This window comes from Canis lupus, chromosome 25 (assembly GCF_011100685.1).
Source record: "Canis lupus familiaris isolate Mischka breed German Shepherd chromosome 25, alternate assembly UU_Cfam_GSD_1.0, whole genome shotgun sequence".
NCBI lineage: Eukaryota > Metazoa > Chordata > Mammalia > Carnivora > Canidae > Canis > Canis lupus.
Genome location: NC_049246.1, coordinates 40,949,194 through 40,970,371, shown reverse-complemented (window position 1 = coordinate 40,970,371; position 21,178 = coordinate 40,949,194). Strand labels below are relative to the sequence as shown.

The following is a 21,178-nucleotide window of genomic DNA, read 5'->3' as shown; positions in this document are numbered from 1 at the left end:
CACTGGATATATCTGATAGATTCAAGAGTTGCCTGAATGAAGTCGCTTTTGAGTTATTTTCAATATAATTTCTCAGGATAAAAGATTTCAAGGCAGCCCTGGTGGCACAGCGGTTTAGTGCCGCCTGCAGCCCAGGGCGTGATCGGGAGACCTGGGATCGCGTCCCACGTCAGGCTCCCTGCATGGAGCCTGCTTCTCCCTCTGCCTGTGTCTCTGCCTCTCTCTGTGTGTCTCTATGAATAAATACAATAAAAAAATCTTAAAAAAAAAAAGATTTCTTCCCAACTAGTACTGAAAATAGAGAAATCGCTAGCCATTGGTGTTTACGAATTGTATCCCTAATGAATTAGCTATGCTATAATCATATGTCTTTTTTGTTTATTTTTTTTAAAGATTTGATTTATTTATTTGAGAAAGAGAGAGAGAGTGCATGCACAGGTGTGCCTGCAGGTGAGAGGGAGAGAGAGAGAGAGAGATTGAGAATGAGCAGGGGTGAGAAGCATACTTCTGGCTGAGCAGGGGGTTCAATGGGGCTTGATCCTGGAATTCTGGGATCATGACTTGAGCCAAAGGCAGATGCTTAACTGACTGAGTCACCTGGTCACCCCTGTTTATGTTTTTGGGTTTTTTTTTTTAAAGATTTTTTTTTTAATTTATTCACGAGAGACACAGAGATAGGCAGAAACATAGGTGGAGGGAGAAGCAGGCTCCATTCAGGGAGCCCGATGTGGGATTTGATCCTAGGATTCCGGGATCATGCCCTGAACCAAAGGCAGATGCTCAACCATGAGCCACCCAGGCATCCCATGTTTTTTTAAATTATGGGATTAAATCAGAGTATAGCTAATTTGAAGCCACTATTTCTGCTAAGAATAAGCTACTTGATTTATGATTAATAATGAATGACTTGTTTATATTCTATTTATTGTCTTTTGATAGTACCCAGACTTAGGTGTGCAACAAGTTTCACTGATCTGAGGACACAAATGATAGTGAAGTGTGTCAATGATCTTATTCCAAAAAGAAGTAATCTCCATTCTTAGATAATCTATCGCAGTTTTTTGTTACATTGTTAAAATGTTCTTTCTTTGAAGAATTATGGTGAAAGCAGAGGTAGGAGTTAGTTTTAAATGTTTTTATTGGGAAAATAAAAGAATGGCCATTTATAATCTTATTTCTGTTTTTATTATTATTTTACTGGTCCAGAAGATGGGAAAGTCTGGAATTCACCATTCTATAGTTACTCAGTTGTCTTTAAATATTGAAACAGGACACTTAACAGTGTTTCTAAATATTTTCAAAATTTGGATAGTTGTTTCCTCTGATTAGCATACTGAAGTCTTACAGAATTAATGAGTGCCATTAGGTCTTTCAGTGACTAATGAACTGTGACATATTTCATTTGTATGAATGGCTTGATAAGAAAATCATGCTCTTATGTCTCCAACCGAGAAAAGAAAAACATGAGTATAGAAACAAAAGAAAAGAAAAGAAAAGAAAAGAAAAGAAAAAGAAAGAAGAAAGAAAGAGAAAGAAAGAAAGAAAGAAAGAAAGAAAGAAAGAAAGAAAGAAGAAAAAGAAAAAAAGGAACTTCATACTTAAGAGATAAAAGCAGAGAAGGAGCAGAAGAGTACACATTATAAACAAAACCTTTTGCACCAAACACTTGCTGAAAATGTGATTTTATTTGAGCTACTGCAGTAGGGGAGAAAGAAATCAGTATAGAACTGAGCTCAACTCCAAATACAACAGGAACAAATGGGGATTTATAGCCAGTAGGCAGAGTGAGGGCCTGGTCAGTATACTAAGTGGACATGACTGAAGACAGGGGATCCTTGCTAAAATGGCCTAACAGTGTTCTTGCTAAGGCCAACCAGCATAGCTATCAAGGGTGAGGGATGAGGATAGATGTCAATGGTGGAGGGATTCCCACTAAATGGACTTAGCAGGATTCTTTGCTAGAAACTGGGCTCGAGGACCAAGGGTAGGGCTGCAGTTCAAGGTCAAGATCTGGTTGAAAGAATGCTTGGAGGCTAACTAAAGATTGGTTAAAGAGAGAGCCTTTGTCAATAGATGAAGACAAGAGAAACGAACACACCATGCGATTTTTAAAAACACATCAGTTTTTGAAAGACTGACCTAAACCTCTGAGCTTCACATAACATGTTAGCCCTTTGGGCTGAGAGTAAAATAAGGACATTCACTTGAGTGCGGTTCCGTTTTGAACCACGTGAAGTTGTTTTTTAACTTCCTCTAAACTCTCAGTTGTGGTATGTCATTAAATTGAACTTAATGAGACCATCTCAATTCCTTCTTAAAGATCTCCTCTGATAGATGTAAGTTTTTATTTTTTTCTCCAGTGTTGAGATGCAAGGATTTAGTATAAAGCTCAAGAGTAAATATCCTTAATAGGATAGAGATAATCCTAGGAATGGTAATTACTCCATTTTACTGAAAACATTCAATAAGTGGGCAGGAGATAAGAATGAATTTTACCTTTTAGAATCTGCTAAGTTTAACTTTACACTTTGTTTACTTGACATTTAAGCAACAATAGCAGCAGGATCCCATTTCATTAGAGCTATCCTGGGAAATTCTTTAAATGATCTCCTCAGATGCAGCTGATCCCACCATCTGTCACCACTGCAGAAAATTTAGCATTGATTTCAAACACTCTTTTGTGCATAATTTTTTGATGTCAACCAGGATGCTCAAAAAGACAAGAACAAACATTAATAAGTACTAATTCAGCATCTACCACTGCCTGGTTCTACATCCTAACAGGTCCCTGTTTTTTCAGTATTTACAAGCTCAAAGGGAAGATAGACAAATATTACAAAATTATTTGCCATTTGCCAAGTGCGGTAATAGGACATGATACAGGGTGCTGTTGAAACACACAGGAAGAGTGTCTGTCCCACTTCTTGCGCTAGGGTAAGATTGGGAATTGGGGAGTGGTGAGAGTGTGAGTGTGTTTGTGTGTGCATGAGGCATTGGAAATACATGGGAGATGAGACGTGGCCTCCTTGGGGGGGAAGGAAGGTGCAAGAAGTGATTTATAAATGGAGACCCAAGAGGTAGAGTAGATATTATTCAGAAGGAAGGAAGGGGACTGGAATGGGTGTTCTTAAAAGAAGAAACACCATGTGCAAGGATTCAAGGGCAAATGGGAATAAGTACTTAATTTAACATGTCAGAGAAATGCTTCTCAAATTTTAATGGGCATGTGAATCCCTCAAGTTGGATGTTAAAATGCAGATTCTGATTCAGTAGCTCTAGGGAGAGACTTGAATTCTGGGACATCTAACAAGCTCCTAAGCAATATCAATGCTGCTGGTTCACAGACCAAACTTTGAGTAGCAACATACAGACAACTTGACTTCCAGTAACTGGACACTTCTCTCTCCAGAGAAGTCACTGAATATTCCCGAAGCCATTGTCACTACTGATGGTGACCTACTTATTCACACTGTGTGAATCCTTAATGATGGCACTGTGGTGGCAACTCAGCACGTCATTCACATACTACATTTTCTGCAAGGGAGCCTACTTTTCTTCCCATAATATTTTTAAAGTCACTACTTCAAATTCTGCTTTTGTACCTTCTTTTCCTTCTGTTCGTTTCTCTTGATCTCTCGCTCTACCTCCTCATTGAAACACATTTAGCAGTTTCAGCATGAAACCAGCCTGAAAGGATGTGCTTAAGAAATATTGTCAACATTTGTCACAATCAAAGAAAACGTCCCAGGGAAGAACTTACAGCCTTCCCCATTAGGAACAACTTAAAGGCTGTACTGTATCTTGACAGCAGTTCTTTTAATGTCAATTTGAACTCATTTTAATAAACGCATGAGTCTCATGTAACTGTCTCTGCCTCATCCTGTAAGAGCCAATGTTCTGCTTCTCCAGAGACCAGGGACAGCATCTTTGCAGATACTCTAAAAATTCCATCTCCATCCCAAAGGCATGGGAACAGATTGGGCTAGGTTAAAGTCACTTACAGGGAATTCACACCCAGGTCACAAGTTTTAAAAGAGAAGCCTCTCTACATATAGGTTTGTACATTAAGCATCATCAAATTGATTTATAATGTGTTTCTGGGGACTAGAAGTGGCTTTTGCTTTGAATATTGGTGCACTAGAACTGCATCTCCCTTGTCAGGTAATGCACTGATTTTACTCCTAGTAATGTGAGTCTAATATATTGTTTAATCCTCATAATAAGTAAATACATATATACATACACACATATATATTCACATATATATTTAAGATCAATTTCTGTATTAGTGCTATATAGACTTAGCATTAGGACAAATGGAGTGAACCTTACAGGCAAGCAACACTTTTTTTTTCCAAATTTTTCTTTCAAATTTTTATTTAAATTCTAGTTAGTTAATATACAGTTTAATACTGGTTTCAGGAGTAGAATTTAGTGATTCATCACTTGCATATAACACACAGTGCCCAACCTAACAAGTGCCCTCCTTAATTCCCATCACCCATGTAGCCCCTCCCCTGACTACTTCCCCTCCATCAACCCTCAATTTATTCTCTATTTTTAAGAGTCTTTTATGGTTTGCTTCCCTCTCTCTTTTTGTTTTCCTCCTTCCCACATGTTCATCTGTTTTGTTTCTGAAATTCCACATATGAGTGAAATCATTTGTCTTTCTCTGGCTGACTTATTTTGCTTAGCATAATACATTCCAGCTCTATTCACACTGCTGCAAATGGCAAGATTTTATTCTTTTGATGGCTGAGTAGTAGTCCATTTCAAAATCCTTCTTCACCATCAAAACCACAATGAGACACCACCTCACACCAGTGAGAATGGGGAAAATTAACAAAGCAGGAAACCACAAATGTTGGAGAGGATGTGGAGAAAGGGGAACCCTCCTGCACTGTTGGTGGGAATGTGAACTGGTGCAGCCACTCTGGAAAACTGTGTGGAGGTTCCTCAAAGAGTTAAAAATAGATCTGCCCTATGACCCAGCAATTGCACTTCTGGCGATTTACCCCAGAGATACAGATGCAGTGAAACGTCGGACACCTGCACCCCAATGTTTATAGCAACAATGTCCACAAAAGCCAAACTGTGGAAGGAGCCTCGGTGTCCATAGAAAGATGAATGGATAAAGAAGATGTGGTCTATGTATACAATGGAATATTCCTCAGCCATTAGAAACGACAAATACCCACCATTTGCTTCGACGTGGATGGAACTGGAGGGTATTATGCTGAGTGAAATAAGTCAATGGGAGAAGGACAGACATTATATGGTCTCATTCATTTGGGGAATATAAATAATAGTGAAAGGGAATAAAGGGGAAAGGAGAAAAAATGAGTGGGAAATATCAGAAAGGGAGACAGAGCATGAAAGACTCCTAACTCTGGGAAATGAACTAGGGGTGGTGGAAGGGGAGGTGGGCGGGGGATGGGGGTGACTGGGTGACGGGCACTGAGGTGGGCACTTGACGGGATGAGCATTGGGTGTTATTCTATATGTTGGCAAATTGAACACCAATAAAAAATAAATTTATAAAAAAAAATCCTTCTTCACCTTTATCTCCAACTGGGATCTCAAAATCATCTTAAAGGCCGATGGGCTTTCATACCAAAGTATATGTGGGTAGACTTGTCATTTCTTCCTTCCACTAAACCAACTTAGCAGTTCTTAAACTTTTTTTATGCATTAAAAATTACTGTAGCACCTTGTCTATTTGCAGTCATATACAGTGTGCTTTATGGGGAAATGAGGAATTTCCATAGGTGTTCTTTTACTTTTTTCTGTGTTCCTATTAACTCTTACTTTGTACCTAACTCTCCCCAAACAGATGTAATTCCCCTTTAGAGCAATCAGAGATTATCGAAGCCCCTTTTCTACACTGTTTTATATCAGCTATGTCTCAATCTTACTTCTCAACCTGCTTCCTTCTCACTCCTAAGGTTGCCAATCCTGTAAAGAAAAGTGAGAGCGGTCCTAACCCTGGAAAATACAATTTCCTTGACTCATGAGCCAAGTTATTGCAGATCCAAGTTAGCTTGGTTTATGGTTTGGAACCTAACAACGATAAATATTTGATATTTGGGTAAAAACCCAATTCTCCTATGGCCAGGAAAGCATTCAGAGGGGCATCTGCAATTGAGTGTAAGGTACAGTTACATTTAAGTGGTAGCTAAAAAGTTGCAGGCCCCACATTGTGAGATACCTATAAAAATAGGGCTGAAACCTCGTGCTTTCCATGATACTATATGAGTAATTTCTAGAGCCAGAAAGGACCACAGACTTTACTGCCAACATTCATTTATAAATTAACTAGGCAGCAGAATAGTGAGGGATCTGGAGCCAAACCTCCTTTCCTTCTTCATTCCTCTATCTTTTCCCAGTTAAACAAAGATAACATGACTGCTCTCCTTTCATTTAAGTTAAGCTCATTCTAGTCCTCAATGTGTCAATTACTCAGAAAATAATACATGAATATTTAAAACAAAACAGATTTTACTTGAATTATTCTGTGTAATTTTTACCTGAATCTGTGATCTGTTACATACACCATTAGCCGTCATTAAAAAAAAGCCATTCATAGTAATTAATAATGGAAATGCTAACAGACTACATTTATGTATTTCCATTTAATTGCAATATAATTGAAGTTGACTAATTTAGAACTTAAAACATGGAGTTATATATTAGTTAAAAAAGCATTAACTGACCTTCTATTTGCTGTTTCTTTGAAGAGATTTTGTTTAAGTGTTGGCTTGATAATTACATAAAGAATTACAAGATCACATTCCAAAAACATGTATTTTGAGGAGTTGTACATATTCTATGTGATCAAGAACAACAAAAATAAAATACATAGACTTTAGATACCCATACATTTTTTTAAAAAGATTTTATTTATTCATGAGAGACATGGAGAGAGACAGAGAGAGGCAGAGACACAGGAAGAGGGAGAAGCAGGCTCCATGCAGGGAGCCTGACATGGGACTCGATCCTGGGTCTCCAGGATCACACCATGGGCTTAAGGTGGTGCTAAACCACTGAGCTACCCAGGCTGCCCCCATACATTTTTTTAAAAAATTCTGAAGTTTTCTTGTTTTCAGAAGAGAAATATTTAGGAATCAATAAGATCCAGAGGGCTTTTTATATTTCAGTTAGGTTGAATTCAAAATCTCCCAGTTATATCATGAAAAGCAAGAGTGATAATGATTTCAATTAGACGTAAGGCTTGGAAGGGAGTTAAGTCTAGAATTTTGGAGACAGAGAAGTTAAGGTAATGCTTCCAGGTACAGAGACAGAAAGAGATGACACCTTTTCTGAAGTCTATGTTCTGTTCTTCCCCGTCACTGTCCTTTCTCCTGATTAAAAGTATGTTTTTTCACTTGTTTTAAGAAATAAGATGAGTATTTTACATTTTTAATTCTGAGCAGAATTAATGTGGCATTCTAAAAGCATTATTTGGGTAAAGCGTTATTTGGGTTTTAAAACTGCTTGCTTAAGAAAAACTGGCAGAGCTGGAAGTCAGGCAGATGCACTGTGTCCATGTAAGCACCGTGAGAAGTCACTGGCTTGCAGTTTCCTGTTCCCAAGAGAATAGTTCATAATGACTTCACCAATTGCATGAGTGAAGCCAACAAAGACATGTCATCAGGATTTGCATAGTTCCGTACCATCAGAAAAGAGGGTTTTGATAAGCCACAACATGTTACTTCTGTTCCATGGAGATGACTCACTGGAATGTGTTTTCTTTTGTATTTTGGGGACAAGCAGCAATTTGGAGTCACCACTGATGTACGAGGTTTCAGCGCCACAGCAGGGCAGCGCCAGCGGCAGCTTGAGAGGCAGCCTGGGTAGCTCCATCACAGCGTGTAAGAAGGTAACCTTGCCTACCACTACTCTCTTTTCCCTGATTGAACTTGAACACTAGTGTCATTTGAGTTTCTAAGTACCTGTTCTAAAGCAGAAAAAACAAAACAGCAAAAACGAACAACGGAATGGCCCACGGTTTGCTTGCCTGGTTAACCTCTGATGCCACTAAAAATGTAATTCATGAAAATGATCAGAAAACTCAAGCAGTTCAGATCGGTATGACTTGAAAATGATAAGCCTGAAGTGCTTTTCCATCAGCGCTTCCACTTCTTCCACTGCCTCTTTGCAAACTTGGCCGTGGGTAATAGCTTCTCGGATCTCCTTTCTTCTGTATCTAAGAAACATTCATGGCTGTTTTCCTTCTGATATTTTCTTAAAAAGGAAGGTGCGCTTGGCTTAATTTATTATGAGAAGCAGAACTGCATTTCCTAGAATGTAGACATTAGAGCTAATAAACAAATTTTGCTTTAACACACTTGCTGAAAGGTGTCATTTGAACAGCATAAATTCATCTACTTCATTTTTCAAACCCATCAACTTAAGGCCCAGAAACTTAAAACAAAATGTCTGATTTCCCACCTAAAGCCTTTGTCACTATTTGCTGCAGAATTCCAGAAGAGAATGTGTTTTCTCTCATCCAATCTTAGAAAATATCACACTGGATTATTTCATTAATTGTTTGAAAAAAAGTTAAATTATAAAAATTACTTATAGGTGTAAATCAAGATGAATTCTATTACTAAATATATTTTTAGTATGTGTATATATAATTTATGTATACATAGTGTTTTTTATGTACGCCTATATGTATTTATTGATTGATTACTACACCCAGTAGTAATTACTACACCCAATTAAGCAGCCTCATTTATTTTCTGCTTGTGTGATATTTATATCATTTTCAAGTACTAATGAAAATGACACATACCTGTGTTAGAGAACATATATTGATTATAGAAAAGTAGCATTAAACATAATTTTATAGGGTGCCTGGGTGGCTCAGTTGGTTGAGTGTCTGCTTTTGGCTCAGGTCATGATCCTGGAGTCCCAGGATCAAGCCCTGAGTTGGGATCCCTGCTCAATGGAGAGCCTGCTTCTCCCTCTCCCTCTGCCTCTCCCCCTGCTCATGCATTCTCTCAAATAAAGAAATAAAATCTTTTTTAAAAAAAGGCATAATTTTACAAAAGTATTTGCATTCATACATTCAAAATCAAACATAAAAATAAACCGGTTGGGGCAGCCAGGGTGGCTCAGCAGTTTAGCACTGCCTTCAGCCCAGGGCCTGATCCTGGAGACCCGGAATTGAGTCCCATGTCAGGCTCCTTGCGTGGAGCCTGCTTCTCCTTCTGCCTGTGTCTCTGCCTCTCTCTCTCTCTCTCTCTGTGTGTGTCTCATGAATAAACAAATAAAATCTATAAATAAATAAATAAATAAATAAACCAGTCTAATCAGTTAAAGTCTCTAATTATCCTGTGTTATATGATCTATTATTCTTTCTCCTCCTCTACAATTCTTATAGAAGAGTCAGTGATATGAAGGTCTGTTTTTAATGCAGAAAACTGAGGTTCTATAATTCAAAATAATTTTGAGTTACGTATAAGAGAGGTAAAGCTGCAGATCTCAGGTCTTGCAGTATGTTCTATTCAACTTTGAAATTCCAAATTATAGTCTTCACTAGATGCTACACATTTCACAAAGCTAAATGATTTTTCATTTATTCTAATTTTTAAATAACTCTATTTCTATTGATTAGAGTCCACATGGTACTTAAGTTAAGGATTGAAACCAGACTGCCGGAATTTGACATCCAGTTCAATCATTACTAGTTGTGTTATCTCCAGCAAATTATCTTACCTCTTCATGCCTCAATTTGCTCATCTGAAAAAAGGTGATAGGTGAAGATCAGTGAGTTAATAGACATGAAATGTTTAAAAAGGTGCCTGGCATACTATAAGCATTTGAAATAAAGATTATCTACGAGTAACATTATTCTACAGAATAATTTTTCAATAAGTACATGGTGCCAGAAAATAATTCAATATATGCATTGCCATGCTGAGAGAGTTAGTACTTTATGATCTCTTATCCCAGCTACATTTTTTTTTTTTCTGGGAAAAGAAGTCATCATTTTCATTTCTTAAAAATTGTGTCTGGAAGTTACTGAATAGAGTCTTTGGTGCTCATGTCTACTCAAAAAATTAAGACTCAAACTCAATCATTTATTATAGGTATAAATATATTATATCTGTGTGAATATATATTAATTTAAAATTTTAAACATAATCGTACTCATACTCCAACCATTTCTAAAGCTATTAGTAGGTTGAACCATATATAATGTCCTTTTCTACAGATTAAAAATTATTAATTATAGGCAATTTCATATGGTGAAAAAAAGATTTGAATGAGTTAAGAGATTATCCAACCAAATTTAGGAAGGCCTGCTACAAATTAACACAGCAGAATTTAACACCTTTGTGTCCTGGAGTATTTTTCTAATTTTCAGAAGGCATTCTTTTCCTTTTTTTTTTTTTAAGATTTTATTTATTTATTCATGAGAGACACAGAGAGGGGTGGTGGTCAGAGACACAGGCAGAGGGAGAAGCAGGCTCGATGCAGGGAGCCCGACGTGGGACTCGATCCTGGGTCTCCAGGATCACGCCCTGGGCTGAAATGAAGGCAGCGCTAAACTGCTGAGCCACCTGGGCTGCCCCATTCTTTTCCTTTTAAATATTCTCTTAAACTTACATAATAATTGCATTTAAAGACAGTTTAGTAGCCATATAGCCAGAAGTTATATTCCAAGTGAGCTCTAATTGTTTTCCTTTTCTTCAAAAGAGTAGCTCACTATTGTTTTCTTTTTTATACTTAGAACATGGGCCCTCATTAAAAAGATACTGAATACTGAATGATTTCATGCCTTCATTTTATCATTATATATTATTGCAAACTGACTTAAGTGATTATTGATCAATTTGAAAACAAAATCTTGTTAATCACAGATAATGGACCTGGGCAAGTGAGAATCTATAAATGCACATATAATGTGTATTCAAAGAGACAAAAAAGACAAGGACAACTCTACCTTAGAGACAAAAAGACAAGGACAACTCTACCTTAGAAACATCAAGGCTGCCCAGCTGAATCACTATGGCTCACAGTCAATCAAACTTCAGTGAGGGTACCATGGATAATTGAAATCTGTTGGTAATTCCCCAAACTGATTTTATGTAATAGTCTCATCTTCTTCCCCATCAAAGCTTCTTATCAGAACTGACATATTGCTAAATTAACTGGTGGAAGAAATAAAACAAGGGTCTAGAAGATAATCAGCCTCTGAAAAATTGTAGATTGACTGAATTTCTCTCATGTGTGTCACATCGAATCTCTAAGGGTTTCAGAAATCCTATCTACATGCAATTGCTTCAGTTCCTCTTTGCTGTTGGGGAAATATAGTCTCTAGGAGCCTCAGCTGTGAAAAAGCCATAGCATCAGGAAAAAAGATTTGAGTGGACTAAATTTGAAGGAGGAACTCCTTAAGGAACTGCCCTTCCCCAGAGCTAAGATGGCCATACCACCCAGTCGTGGTTTACATATATTATCTTCTCATTTTGTTAATAGACCTCCCTTTGCTCTCAAACATATCCCAGTATGCACAGTAATTTATATGATTGTAGAACCAGCTCAAGCTTCAGAATGATCCTTTATCTTTCCTTATCCCCTTCTTCTAAATGCTAGGAAAGTTATCAGATAAATTCTCACTGAGGTATTAGTGATTGTGTACGTTAATATTATTGTAACTTAACTACTACTGCCACTGAACTAGTTCTATCGTCCCCTCCCCTAACTGATGCTGATAATTGAGCCTAATGAACCTGGACTTGAGTTCAGAATTCTACTCATCTGGAAGCTCCAAGCAGACAGTTATCAATTCATCCAAGTCATAATATGAAATAGCCTCTATGTCACCATAATTTACTGAGCTCTGAACTCAGGGAAATTTTAATATGTACAATGTGATACTTCAAAGTCATGCATTTAAAATGATGGAATTTCAAAATATTAAAGGGAAAAAATGGAACAGAAAGAGTAGCTGATGGAGAGTGAATAATACTAGAGCCCTCCGTGGTACCTCTTGAATCTTATCTCACATAGATCTTATCTAATGTTCCCACTTCTCCTAGAACCAGTTCTTCTTATAAGACAAATGCAACCACCATTATTAAACTGAATTATAGGAATTTTCCATCCAATGAGCTAAATGATTATAAATGTTATCATTTTATATCTGTTAGACACTAACTGAAAAGCCTTTATATTCTCTTCAAAATGCATCAACATTTGTTAACTCTAGGAGGCAGTAGGATGCCATGTAGCAAAGCTGGACTTGGAATCCAAAGATCTGAGTTGGATTCCAGGTTTCTCTTTTACTGTGTGATCTTGGGCCAGTGACATAACATCTCTGACTCAGATATCTTAGGGTTGGTGTGATGTTTATATGCAAAAAGGTTAGTATAAGTTCTTTATTTTTTTAATATTATTTATTTATTTATTTATTTATTTATTTATTTATTTATTTATTTGAAAGAGTGTGTGTGTAATTGTAGGGGAGGTACAGAGGGAGAGGGAGAGGGAGACCCTTCAAGCAGACTCCCACTGGATACAGAGCCCAATGCAGGACTCGATATCTTGACCCATGCCATGACATCATAACCTGAGCCAAAACCAAGAGTCCAATGCTTACCTGACTGAGCCACCCAGGCACCCTGCTTTATCTAAGTTCTTAGCTCACACAGCTGATGCTCAATAAATATTAGTTGATTCCAAATAAGCAATCTTTACACCGGGAAAAATTTATTTAAATAGATTTTAAAAAACTAATCTGAGGTAGCATGCACTGTCCTCTCATTATGTTGAATCTCTGTTAGATTTTTTCTGCTCTGGAAGCATTATACTCTGTGTCACATATCCACAGTAGCTGGATGTTTCCAGGCCTTGCTTCACTTCATGGGCCTGAAGATCTGTTCTCTGGGGTAGAGTAGAATCAAGACTCTGAATAGGATTTGTATGATGAAAGAATCGTGGGGGAAAAAATCAACACCCCAAATATCCTTCTCTTTTTATGTCATGTTAATTAAATCTGCATTAAATCTGGATTTATCAAAGACAGTGACTGCACAGACTTCAGTTTCCCGGAGATAGAGTTTGATCTTAATATGATATCTGATCATCTCTTTGAAGCTTCAGAGCATTCTTTGCCATGACTAGCCTCCTTTAAACGAGTTAAATTTGTTGTCAACAGTGGCATAGAAACCTCTGAAGAATTGGCAGAATGGATGTCCCTGGATGCTTCATATTATTCTGTAAAATACCCTTTCATCTAAGCTCATATCATTTTGAATTGCATGTAATTAACAAAAGCAATTCAATTAATGTGTGCAGGCACAGACATATAAATTGGGAGGCTTTTTCAGAATCTGATCTATATCTCTAAAGATGTTTTTATTAGTCAGAATTGTATTGTTCTGGGCCAAACACCCTATTAGTACTTCTAGGAAGCATGTGATAGGAAATAGCTGTCATAGTCTGTGTTTATAGAAGCTGATTCCTTACAGGAAGGAAGGACTTTAAAACATGTAAATATATAAGTAAAATTAAAACAAAATAAGCATAATTGGGTATATTCACCTTTCTATAGAAGGAAAATGCTAGGCTTTCCCCCTGGAATATACAGCACTCACAGCTTTATAAACACTCTCTTCTGATGAAGCAACCTGGCTGTGGTCTTCAGACCTAGCTCCTTATAACAGAATGGCCAATCTAAATTTTGTCAAATGGCTAGATGTCCTGTTTGATTGCCATTATGCAGGACTAATCAGAAGCATTGAAGAAATAAGGAGATTTTATTTTATTTTATTTTTTAAAAGATTTTAGCTAGTCATTCATGAGACACACAGAGAAAGAGGCAGAGACAAAGGCAGGGGGAGAAGCAGGCTCCCCAGGGGGAGCCTGATGTGGGACTCAATCTCAGGACGCCGGGGATCACGACCTGAGCCAGGCAGACGCTCAACCACTGAAGCTACCCGGGTGCCCTGGAATAGGGAGATTTTAAAGAAAATGGAGAATTGTCTTACTAAAAGTAGTATTTGAAGAAAGCTAATTTAATAGTTCCAAAGAATTCCTTAAAGCAAAGGGAGACTGGAATCTGGGATGCCAAGAGGGGCACACTTGATGTGGACAGGGGAGCAGGGAGAGGAGAGACGGAACCTGCATCCAGGCAGTGGGAGGAGAGACACACACATGTGGAAGTCAAGATCAAGACTCCCTGGCACTGAGAGTTAAACCAGGAACTCTGTCTATTTGAGCCAGAACATCCATGAGAGGTGATACCATTAAGGTCACTGGGAAGAGGAGAAAGGAGATCAAGTAGCAAAAGAAGTCCATCCATTCAGATTCAGCCAGTTGCATCTACAGAGCCAGCCACGAAATTCCCTCTGGGGGTCAATTCCCTGACCACTTAAGGAAACTTATTAATCTGCTGATCATATTGACATCTGGGGGGGGGGGGGGGCGGGTGCATAGTTGCCCTGAGACCAGAATGCAGATAACAAGGGTGTTGGTGGGACTGATTCCCTCTGCCTTCAGCAAAGACGGGTCAGAATCCTGTGCACCTCTTGGCATTCAAGCAGCCTGATCCACACTGAGATAAAGAGGTGGGGCTTCATGTACTACGTGGTGAGTTCATTCTTTGGAAAATGCCAATTCAGTAATCCTATGTGGGAGACTTTGTTTAAAACTATCAATTATGGCTTGTATTGCAGTTCGAATGTGATTTAGCCTCTTATTCCAAAACCAGTATGTTTGAAGACTTCTATTTGGGACTCCACACCACCTGTCTGCCTCTCTGCAGTTCCGTTCTGTGAGCATCCTTTTTGCTATGTGTGAAGAACTCCTGGAAGGATCTTGCAGTGCCTTTTCTTTTCCTTCTTCTTCTTCTTCTTCTTTTTTTTTTTAACGAAAAAGTAGGACTCTGAAAACCCAAAATAGCTTAGAACATTTTGTGGAGTTGAGGGTGATACTGCATGATGGGAACTAGGCAAGTGATCTTTTTGTCTGAATTCTTGCAATTTCCCCAAACCTTTATATTATGTATTAAATATCTCTATACAAATGGGATGGGTCTAACATTTAAAAAAATATCTAATATGGCAGTAAAAATTCTTCTCCTTTCTATTTTTGAGTGTTTTTTAAATTTTTATTATTTATTTATTTATTTATTTATTTATTTATTTATAGATTTTACTTATTTATTCATGCGAGACAGAGCGGGGGTGCTGCAGAGGGAGAAGCAGGCTCCAAACAGGGAGCCCAGTCTGGGACTCCATCCCAGGTCTCCCAGGATCAGGCCCTGGGCTGAAAGTGGCGCTAAACCACTGAGCCACCTGGGCTGCCCTATTTTTGAGTGTTTTAAAAACGACCTGACACCCCTGCTCCCTACCACTTACCTTAAGACTTGCTTGCTTTCCTTTCCACCTCCCAAATAAGCAGCCCTCTGGACTTTGGAATCTGGAGGAGACGGTGCATTTCCTACCAGCCCTAAGAGCTTCCACTTTTCCTGTATCATGCCAGGTTTGCCTTCTGATTGAAATGCCCAGTCATCACTTCTGCCAATGTCAGAGCAGGAAGGAAGGATAGGGCTCGGATAAATTTGAACAAACCTTGGAGGGGGCCCTTTGGCTCATGAATCCCTGAGAATGAGCCCCCTCATATGTGTACTCACTTTTAGGAGGCTCATCTCTGTGTTTTGGGGATTAGATCCACCTTGAAAGATTCATACGAGGGCTCATACCTTAAGGCTTGCTCACTTTCCTTTCCACCTCCCAAATAAGCAGCCCTCTGGACTTTGGAATCTGGAGTAGACAGTGCATTCCAACAAGCAGGTGTCTCCCTTAGCAAGTTATGTGTACATCTGCTTACATCTTAAAAGGTAAATGTATCCAGTAGCTTCTTCCAAACAAGAGTCAAGAAATGAGAATTGCCACTTTTTTATAATTGCCAAAGGCATGCATCAAACCTCAAATAATACGATGGCCACTAAATCCTCTGTCCCTTTGACCACTGGTACATTTTGCATTACCTACACTTGGAAACCTACAAAATAATCCAGAATCAATGGTAAGCCTTGATGCATATCATATATTTTTCGACATGTGTGTTCTTCTTGTATTTTCCTTCTCCTAACATTAAAAATCACATTCCCCTTCCTGATCATATCAACATCACAGCATTATACTGCTTCTAAATAGCAATTAAGTAGCAATCAGCTGTCCTCTATTTATATGTCTAATTTTATTCTGTTTAAAACATTGCTGACCATTCATAAATTATACTATATTTGCATTTCCTGAGCATATCTGTTTCTGTAACTCTTGCATTTTATGCTTGAAACTCAAACTCGGTTATCACTTTCATGCAAAAAAAAAAAAAAAAAAAAAAAGCTCTGATCAACTTTCAAAGCATTCTTCAGCCAGCTGACATCTGTGTGATATGATAGAAGTAAACAAGTATGGCTTGATATTTCTGAATTGTCCTCTGTACTCTTATACCATTCTGTGACTCCACTGAAATACAATGTTGTTTCCAGGAAACAAATAATTGTGTGGCCCAAGAAAATCAGAGAGATAACAACAGAAACCATCACTGAAGTTGAGTCTAGTTCATTTCTTGCCACATTAGGATACGCTCTGGCCCAAGTCATTACTGAGTCTCTAAATTACATACACGGGGTTATTAGTTTCAAAGAAGAGATGCCTTTTGCTAATGAAAAATCTCCATTTTATACTCAGGTAGGTGCATTCATTTGTCAGAGGCCCATGACATTTGTCAGAGACGGATGCTCCATGAATCAGTATGTTCCGTGTTTATTTATCAGAGGCAAGTTTAGTGAGACAGGTACCGATTGCTAAAAGCATTCCATAGATAAGGACTCTCCTGGTGTAAAAATACAGCTTATCTGAAGGCTGGTCATCAATAGGCTTATGATGAGGTATGACAATGTTGCCTTCTTTCTTATCTGGGGGGTATTCCTTCCCACCCCAGACACGGTAAAGACAGAGAATGAGGTACAGACCCTGCGCTTGCCATTTTCTTTTCAAATCTCCACCAACTAAGCCTCTGATCTGGTGCTTTCTAGGTACTCTCCTTCTCAGTAATGGAGAACTGTTTTGTTCCAGGGCCTTAAAAACTCCCTTATTTTCCAATACTTTAAAAATAATTGTTGACCAAGAAGAAGAGGCTGTCAGGCAACCAAAAGATTTATTTGGGGTCTTAGATGGAAAGTGGACTAAAGTTGAAAGTGTGCTCAACTTTAGTTGCTGAATTGTACGTGGGGAGTACAGATATATAAAGGCAAAACTCACCAAATTACATAACTTATTTTGAAGGAATTATGATTAGTGTTTACAGAGTTAAGCCAACCGACTAATACAGGATTGGCCATGTAGCCACTAGGTGTTTCATTACTTTGGTCCAAAGTAGAAGGATGTATTTCAAGAGGTGGTCCAGTCACAATTGTTCATGATGTTCCCAGAATTGAAACAGGAGATGTACATTGGCCCTACTTACTCAGTGCCTTCCCTATCCTGTTTTGAAATGACACTCTGAACAATGCTCACTTCACTTTGGAATATCCTTTCACATAATCAATTACAAGATTTCCAAATTGGAGCATATGTCAATAGTAAGAGGCAAGAATGCTTCATGTCCAACCAAACAGATAATCATATTACAAAATGTGTCCAATGAATAATCAAACATGCTTTGGATTGCAGTTTCTCCTTTTTTTGTCAAAGGACACTAAATAGACAAGAACTCAGGCAGACAGCCACTAGAATCATTATTAAAAGGAAAATGTTGGGGATCCCTGGGTGGCTCGGCAGTTTAGCACCTGCTTTCAGCCCATGGCATGATCCTGGAGTCCGGGGATTGAGTCCCATGTCGGGCTCCCTGCATGGAGCCTGCTTCTCCCTCTGCCTGTGTCTTTGTCTCTCTTTCTCTCTCTCTCTGTCTCTCATGAATACATACATAAATAAATAAATAAATAAATAAATAAATAAATAAATAAATAAATCTTTAGAAAAATAAATAAATAAAAGAAAAATGTTACCTTAACATTTTTTAAGATTTTATTTACTTATTCATGAAAGACACACAAAGTGAGACAGAGACATTGGCAGAGGGAAAAGCAGGCTCCCTAGGATCACCACCTGAGCCAAAGGCAGACACTCAACCACTGAGCCACCCAGGTGCCCTGTTATCTTGACATTTAATTAACATAAATTCCACGCACGAGTGAAATCATATGGTATTTGTCTTGGACTGACTTATAAAGTTTCCTATACCACCTATTACCCGCATTCTTAGGTACTTACCCAAGCAAAGCAAAATCTTAATTTCTAACAAAAACCTGTAGGGGTATGTTTATAGCAGCTTTATTCATATTTACCCAAAACTAGAAACAATCCAAACGTTCTTCATCTGATAAATGTTTTTTTTTTAAATCAGTATACATCTATATAGTGGAACACAACTTGACAATAAAAGAAGAAAAAGGGCTAAACACACAACAATGTACATGAACGTCAAACACATTATGCCAAGTGAAAGAAACAGGTCACAAAAGGTTACATGCTAAATGATTCCACATATGACATTCTAGAAAAGGGAACATTTTGGACATAGAAATCAAAGCCATGGTTTCCAGGGGCTAAGACTTAGGAGGCATTTGACTAAAAGTATCAGGAGGGAATTTCTTTCTTTTTTTTTGGGGGGGGGGGCGGTGGGTGATGCTGAACAGTTGTTCTACATCTTGACTAGAATGGTGGTTACAGAATTATGTGTAGTTTTTTAATTCATAGAACGTTACACAAAAAAGGTAAATTTTATAGGATCATGATATCTCTATGAAGAGTTGCTTGCAGTAGAGATGCCATTAATGACACCATGGAGCACATAGGTGACAGCATCTATGAGTAGCTGCCTTCATCCTAATCAGATGTTTATCATCTCTCCTACTTAATATGCAAATCTGACTGACCTGCTCACATTATGGTCTTCTTGTGTAAGAGACATTGAATTAAGTTTCTTAGAAAGTCTAGAACACCAGTGGGGGCCTGGAGATTCTTCTCTGAATGATGCCCATGGCTCTTCCAGTGAGCTTCCCTTGCTCCCTTTATTTTATAGCTCTTGCTTTTTCTTTCTTTCATGAAAATTGTGTGTCACCTTGAAAGAATGATTTTTTGGACAGTGTTTCCAAACTTTTTTCATATTATGACTCTTTTTAAAAATAATATTTGTTTAAAACTCTTAAGTAAGCAGATGACCAGGGGTGCTCACCCTGGAATGGCCACCCCAGGCCCTGTCCAGCCTGAAGACAGCTGAAAGCATCAATGTCTAAAAATCCCAGCATACTTCACTTCTCTGAGTCTAGTTGTTTGGAGGGGCAGGTAAATCTCTGCTTTTGAAGAAAAATGAGTCCTTTTGTTCTGATGACATTATTCAGTTAATTTTAAGCAGTGTTCCATCATTAATCACAATGCATACATTAAGCAAATACAGCATTCTGTGTGTGAAATTTTCCTCTCCTAAAAGCTTTGGGGCTGCTTTACATCTTTACACTTACAATCATCAGAAAATGAAATTTGATAATGTTTTGATAGCAGAGCACTATAAAAATGCAGATCTTGCTCTAACTTAAGATTCTTTGTTACCTTTGCATAAAATCCTTGAGAGAAATAAAAGTCTTGCAGAAATGTAAAATATCATCATGTGCCCTAGATTTAACTCTTAAATTTTCTTCATATTCAATATATCCCTCACAAGTTTTCTTTATGAAGCACAATCACTGGAAAAGAAAATTACAAATCTACATCACACCAAATACAAAAAGTTTTGGTGCCAAACAACAATCAGTTGCTTCGTACCAACTATATGTCAAGAGATAAGTGTGAAAGATAAATTAAATAAGATACTCATACATTATATCATAATAGGAAGGAAAAGACACGCATGCACATTCTAAAATTCTGAGGTAGAAATATTGTTTTCATTATAGAGATTTCACCAGGAGAGAGACACACTTGCTAGGGGGGAGGGGAGCCGTGATTCAATTAGTTCATGATGGTTAGGGAAGAACATTGATGGGAAAAGTTCAGGGGGCAGATGAAAAGATATCAGGAAAACAACATGCATCATAAATATTTCTCTTTAGTAAACTGGTGGACTGTAGCAGAGTGTACGTGCAGGGAAATAATTGGACACAAAGCTTGGACAACAGTTACGTTGGGCCTAGTGCAATATTTTAAACATTGAAGCTTAATAAATGTCTGTGAAATGATTAACAGGTGGGAGCTGAATTAGCATCTGTCTTGAATGTGAGGCCATAAAATGTTGGGCTCACTGATAGAAATATTGCCCTTCTTTCCTATTTTCCAGGGCCTAACCTAGTGGCTGATAGGACTAGCTGGTAAAACACTGGTATATACTGGCTCAATTAATCGACTACTCTGAAGGTCATGGAATAGAATTACATAACATCAGTAATTTACAGCTATTAACCTTTCTGTGAATACTTAAAAATCAGATGCTGTGTAAATTTATTATTTCTAATGTCTACTAAAAATCCCTCATTGTAAGTGGCAATGTTGACCTTATCTTGTAGATGGGAAAACCGAATCTCAAAGAGGTTAAATGACTTGCCTTAGGTTGCACAGTTAATTAATGGAAAAATTGGAATTTGTAGCCAGGTTTGTCTTGAAATATTGCACATTTATCTTTTGGTTTCATTGAGCTAGGTGGATTTGGGAAGCAAAGAATGAGAGAGTGAGGGAGATAGAAGAGGCAGACAATTAAAATATGAACTGTCCAGGCCCCAGCCTTACCTAAATGCCCGTCCCAAATATCATCCCTGTTCCCTTTATGCTCTGTAAATGTGCCATGTTGAATTGCTCCACACTACCCACTACAATTTATAACACAATGTGTTTTTCAGTGCTCCTTTATTTACTATTTGGCTCCCGTGCTATATTTTAAGTTCCATAAATACGGAGATCAAGTCTATATTATTCACTTTTGTATCACCCAGGGATTAAACTAGTCCATGGTATGCAGTCACATGTGGAGAGAATTAAAGAAAAAAAACCAAACTTCGGAGAGCAGAATATAAGGACAAGAAACAGACAAAACAGTATTCCAGATGGCACCGGCATTCCAAGCCAGGGTAGCTAGGAGAATTGTTCTGCCATCAACT

At 38.0% G+C, this 21,178-nt stretch overlaps 1 protein-coding gene across 2 annotated transcripts in view; it reads left to right on the top strand.

The window, feature by feature from the left end:
- Window positions 1-21,178, top strand: part of SPHKAP (SPHK1 interactor, AKAP domain containing) — a 169,054-nt gene that overhangs the window by 29,471 nt on the left and 118,405 nt on the right. For both annotated transcript variants that reach the window (XM_038574058.1, XM_038574059.1), the window contains exon 3: window positions 7,774-7,879. In XM_038574058.1, coding sequence (XP_038429986.1) covers window positions 7,774-7,879 — 106 coding nt within the window. The remainder of the gene's footprint in view (window positions 1-7,773; window positions 7,880-21,178) is intronic.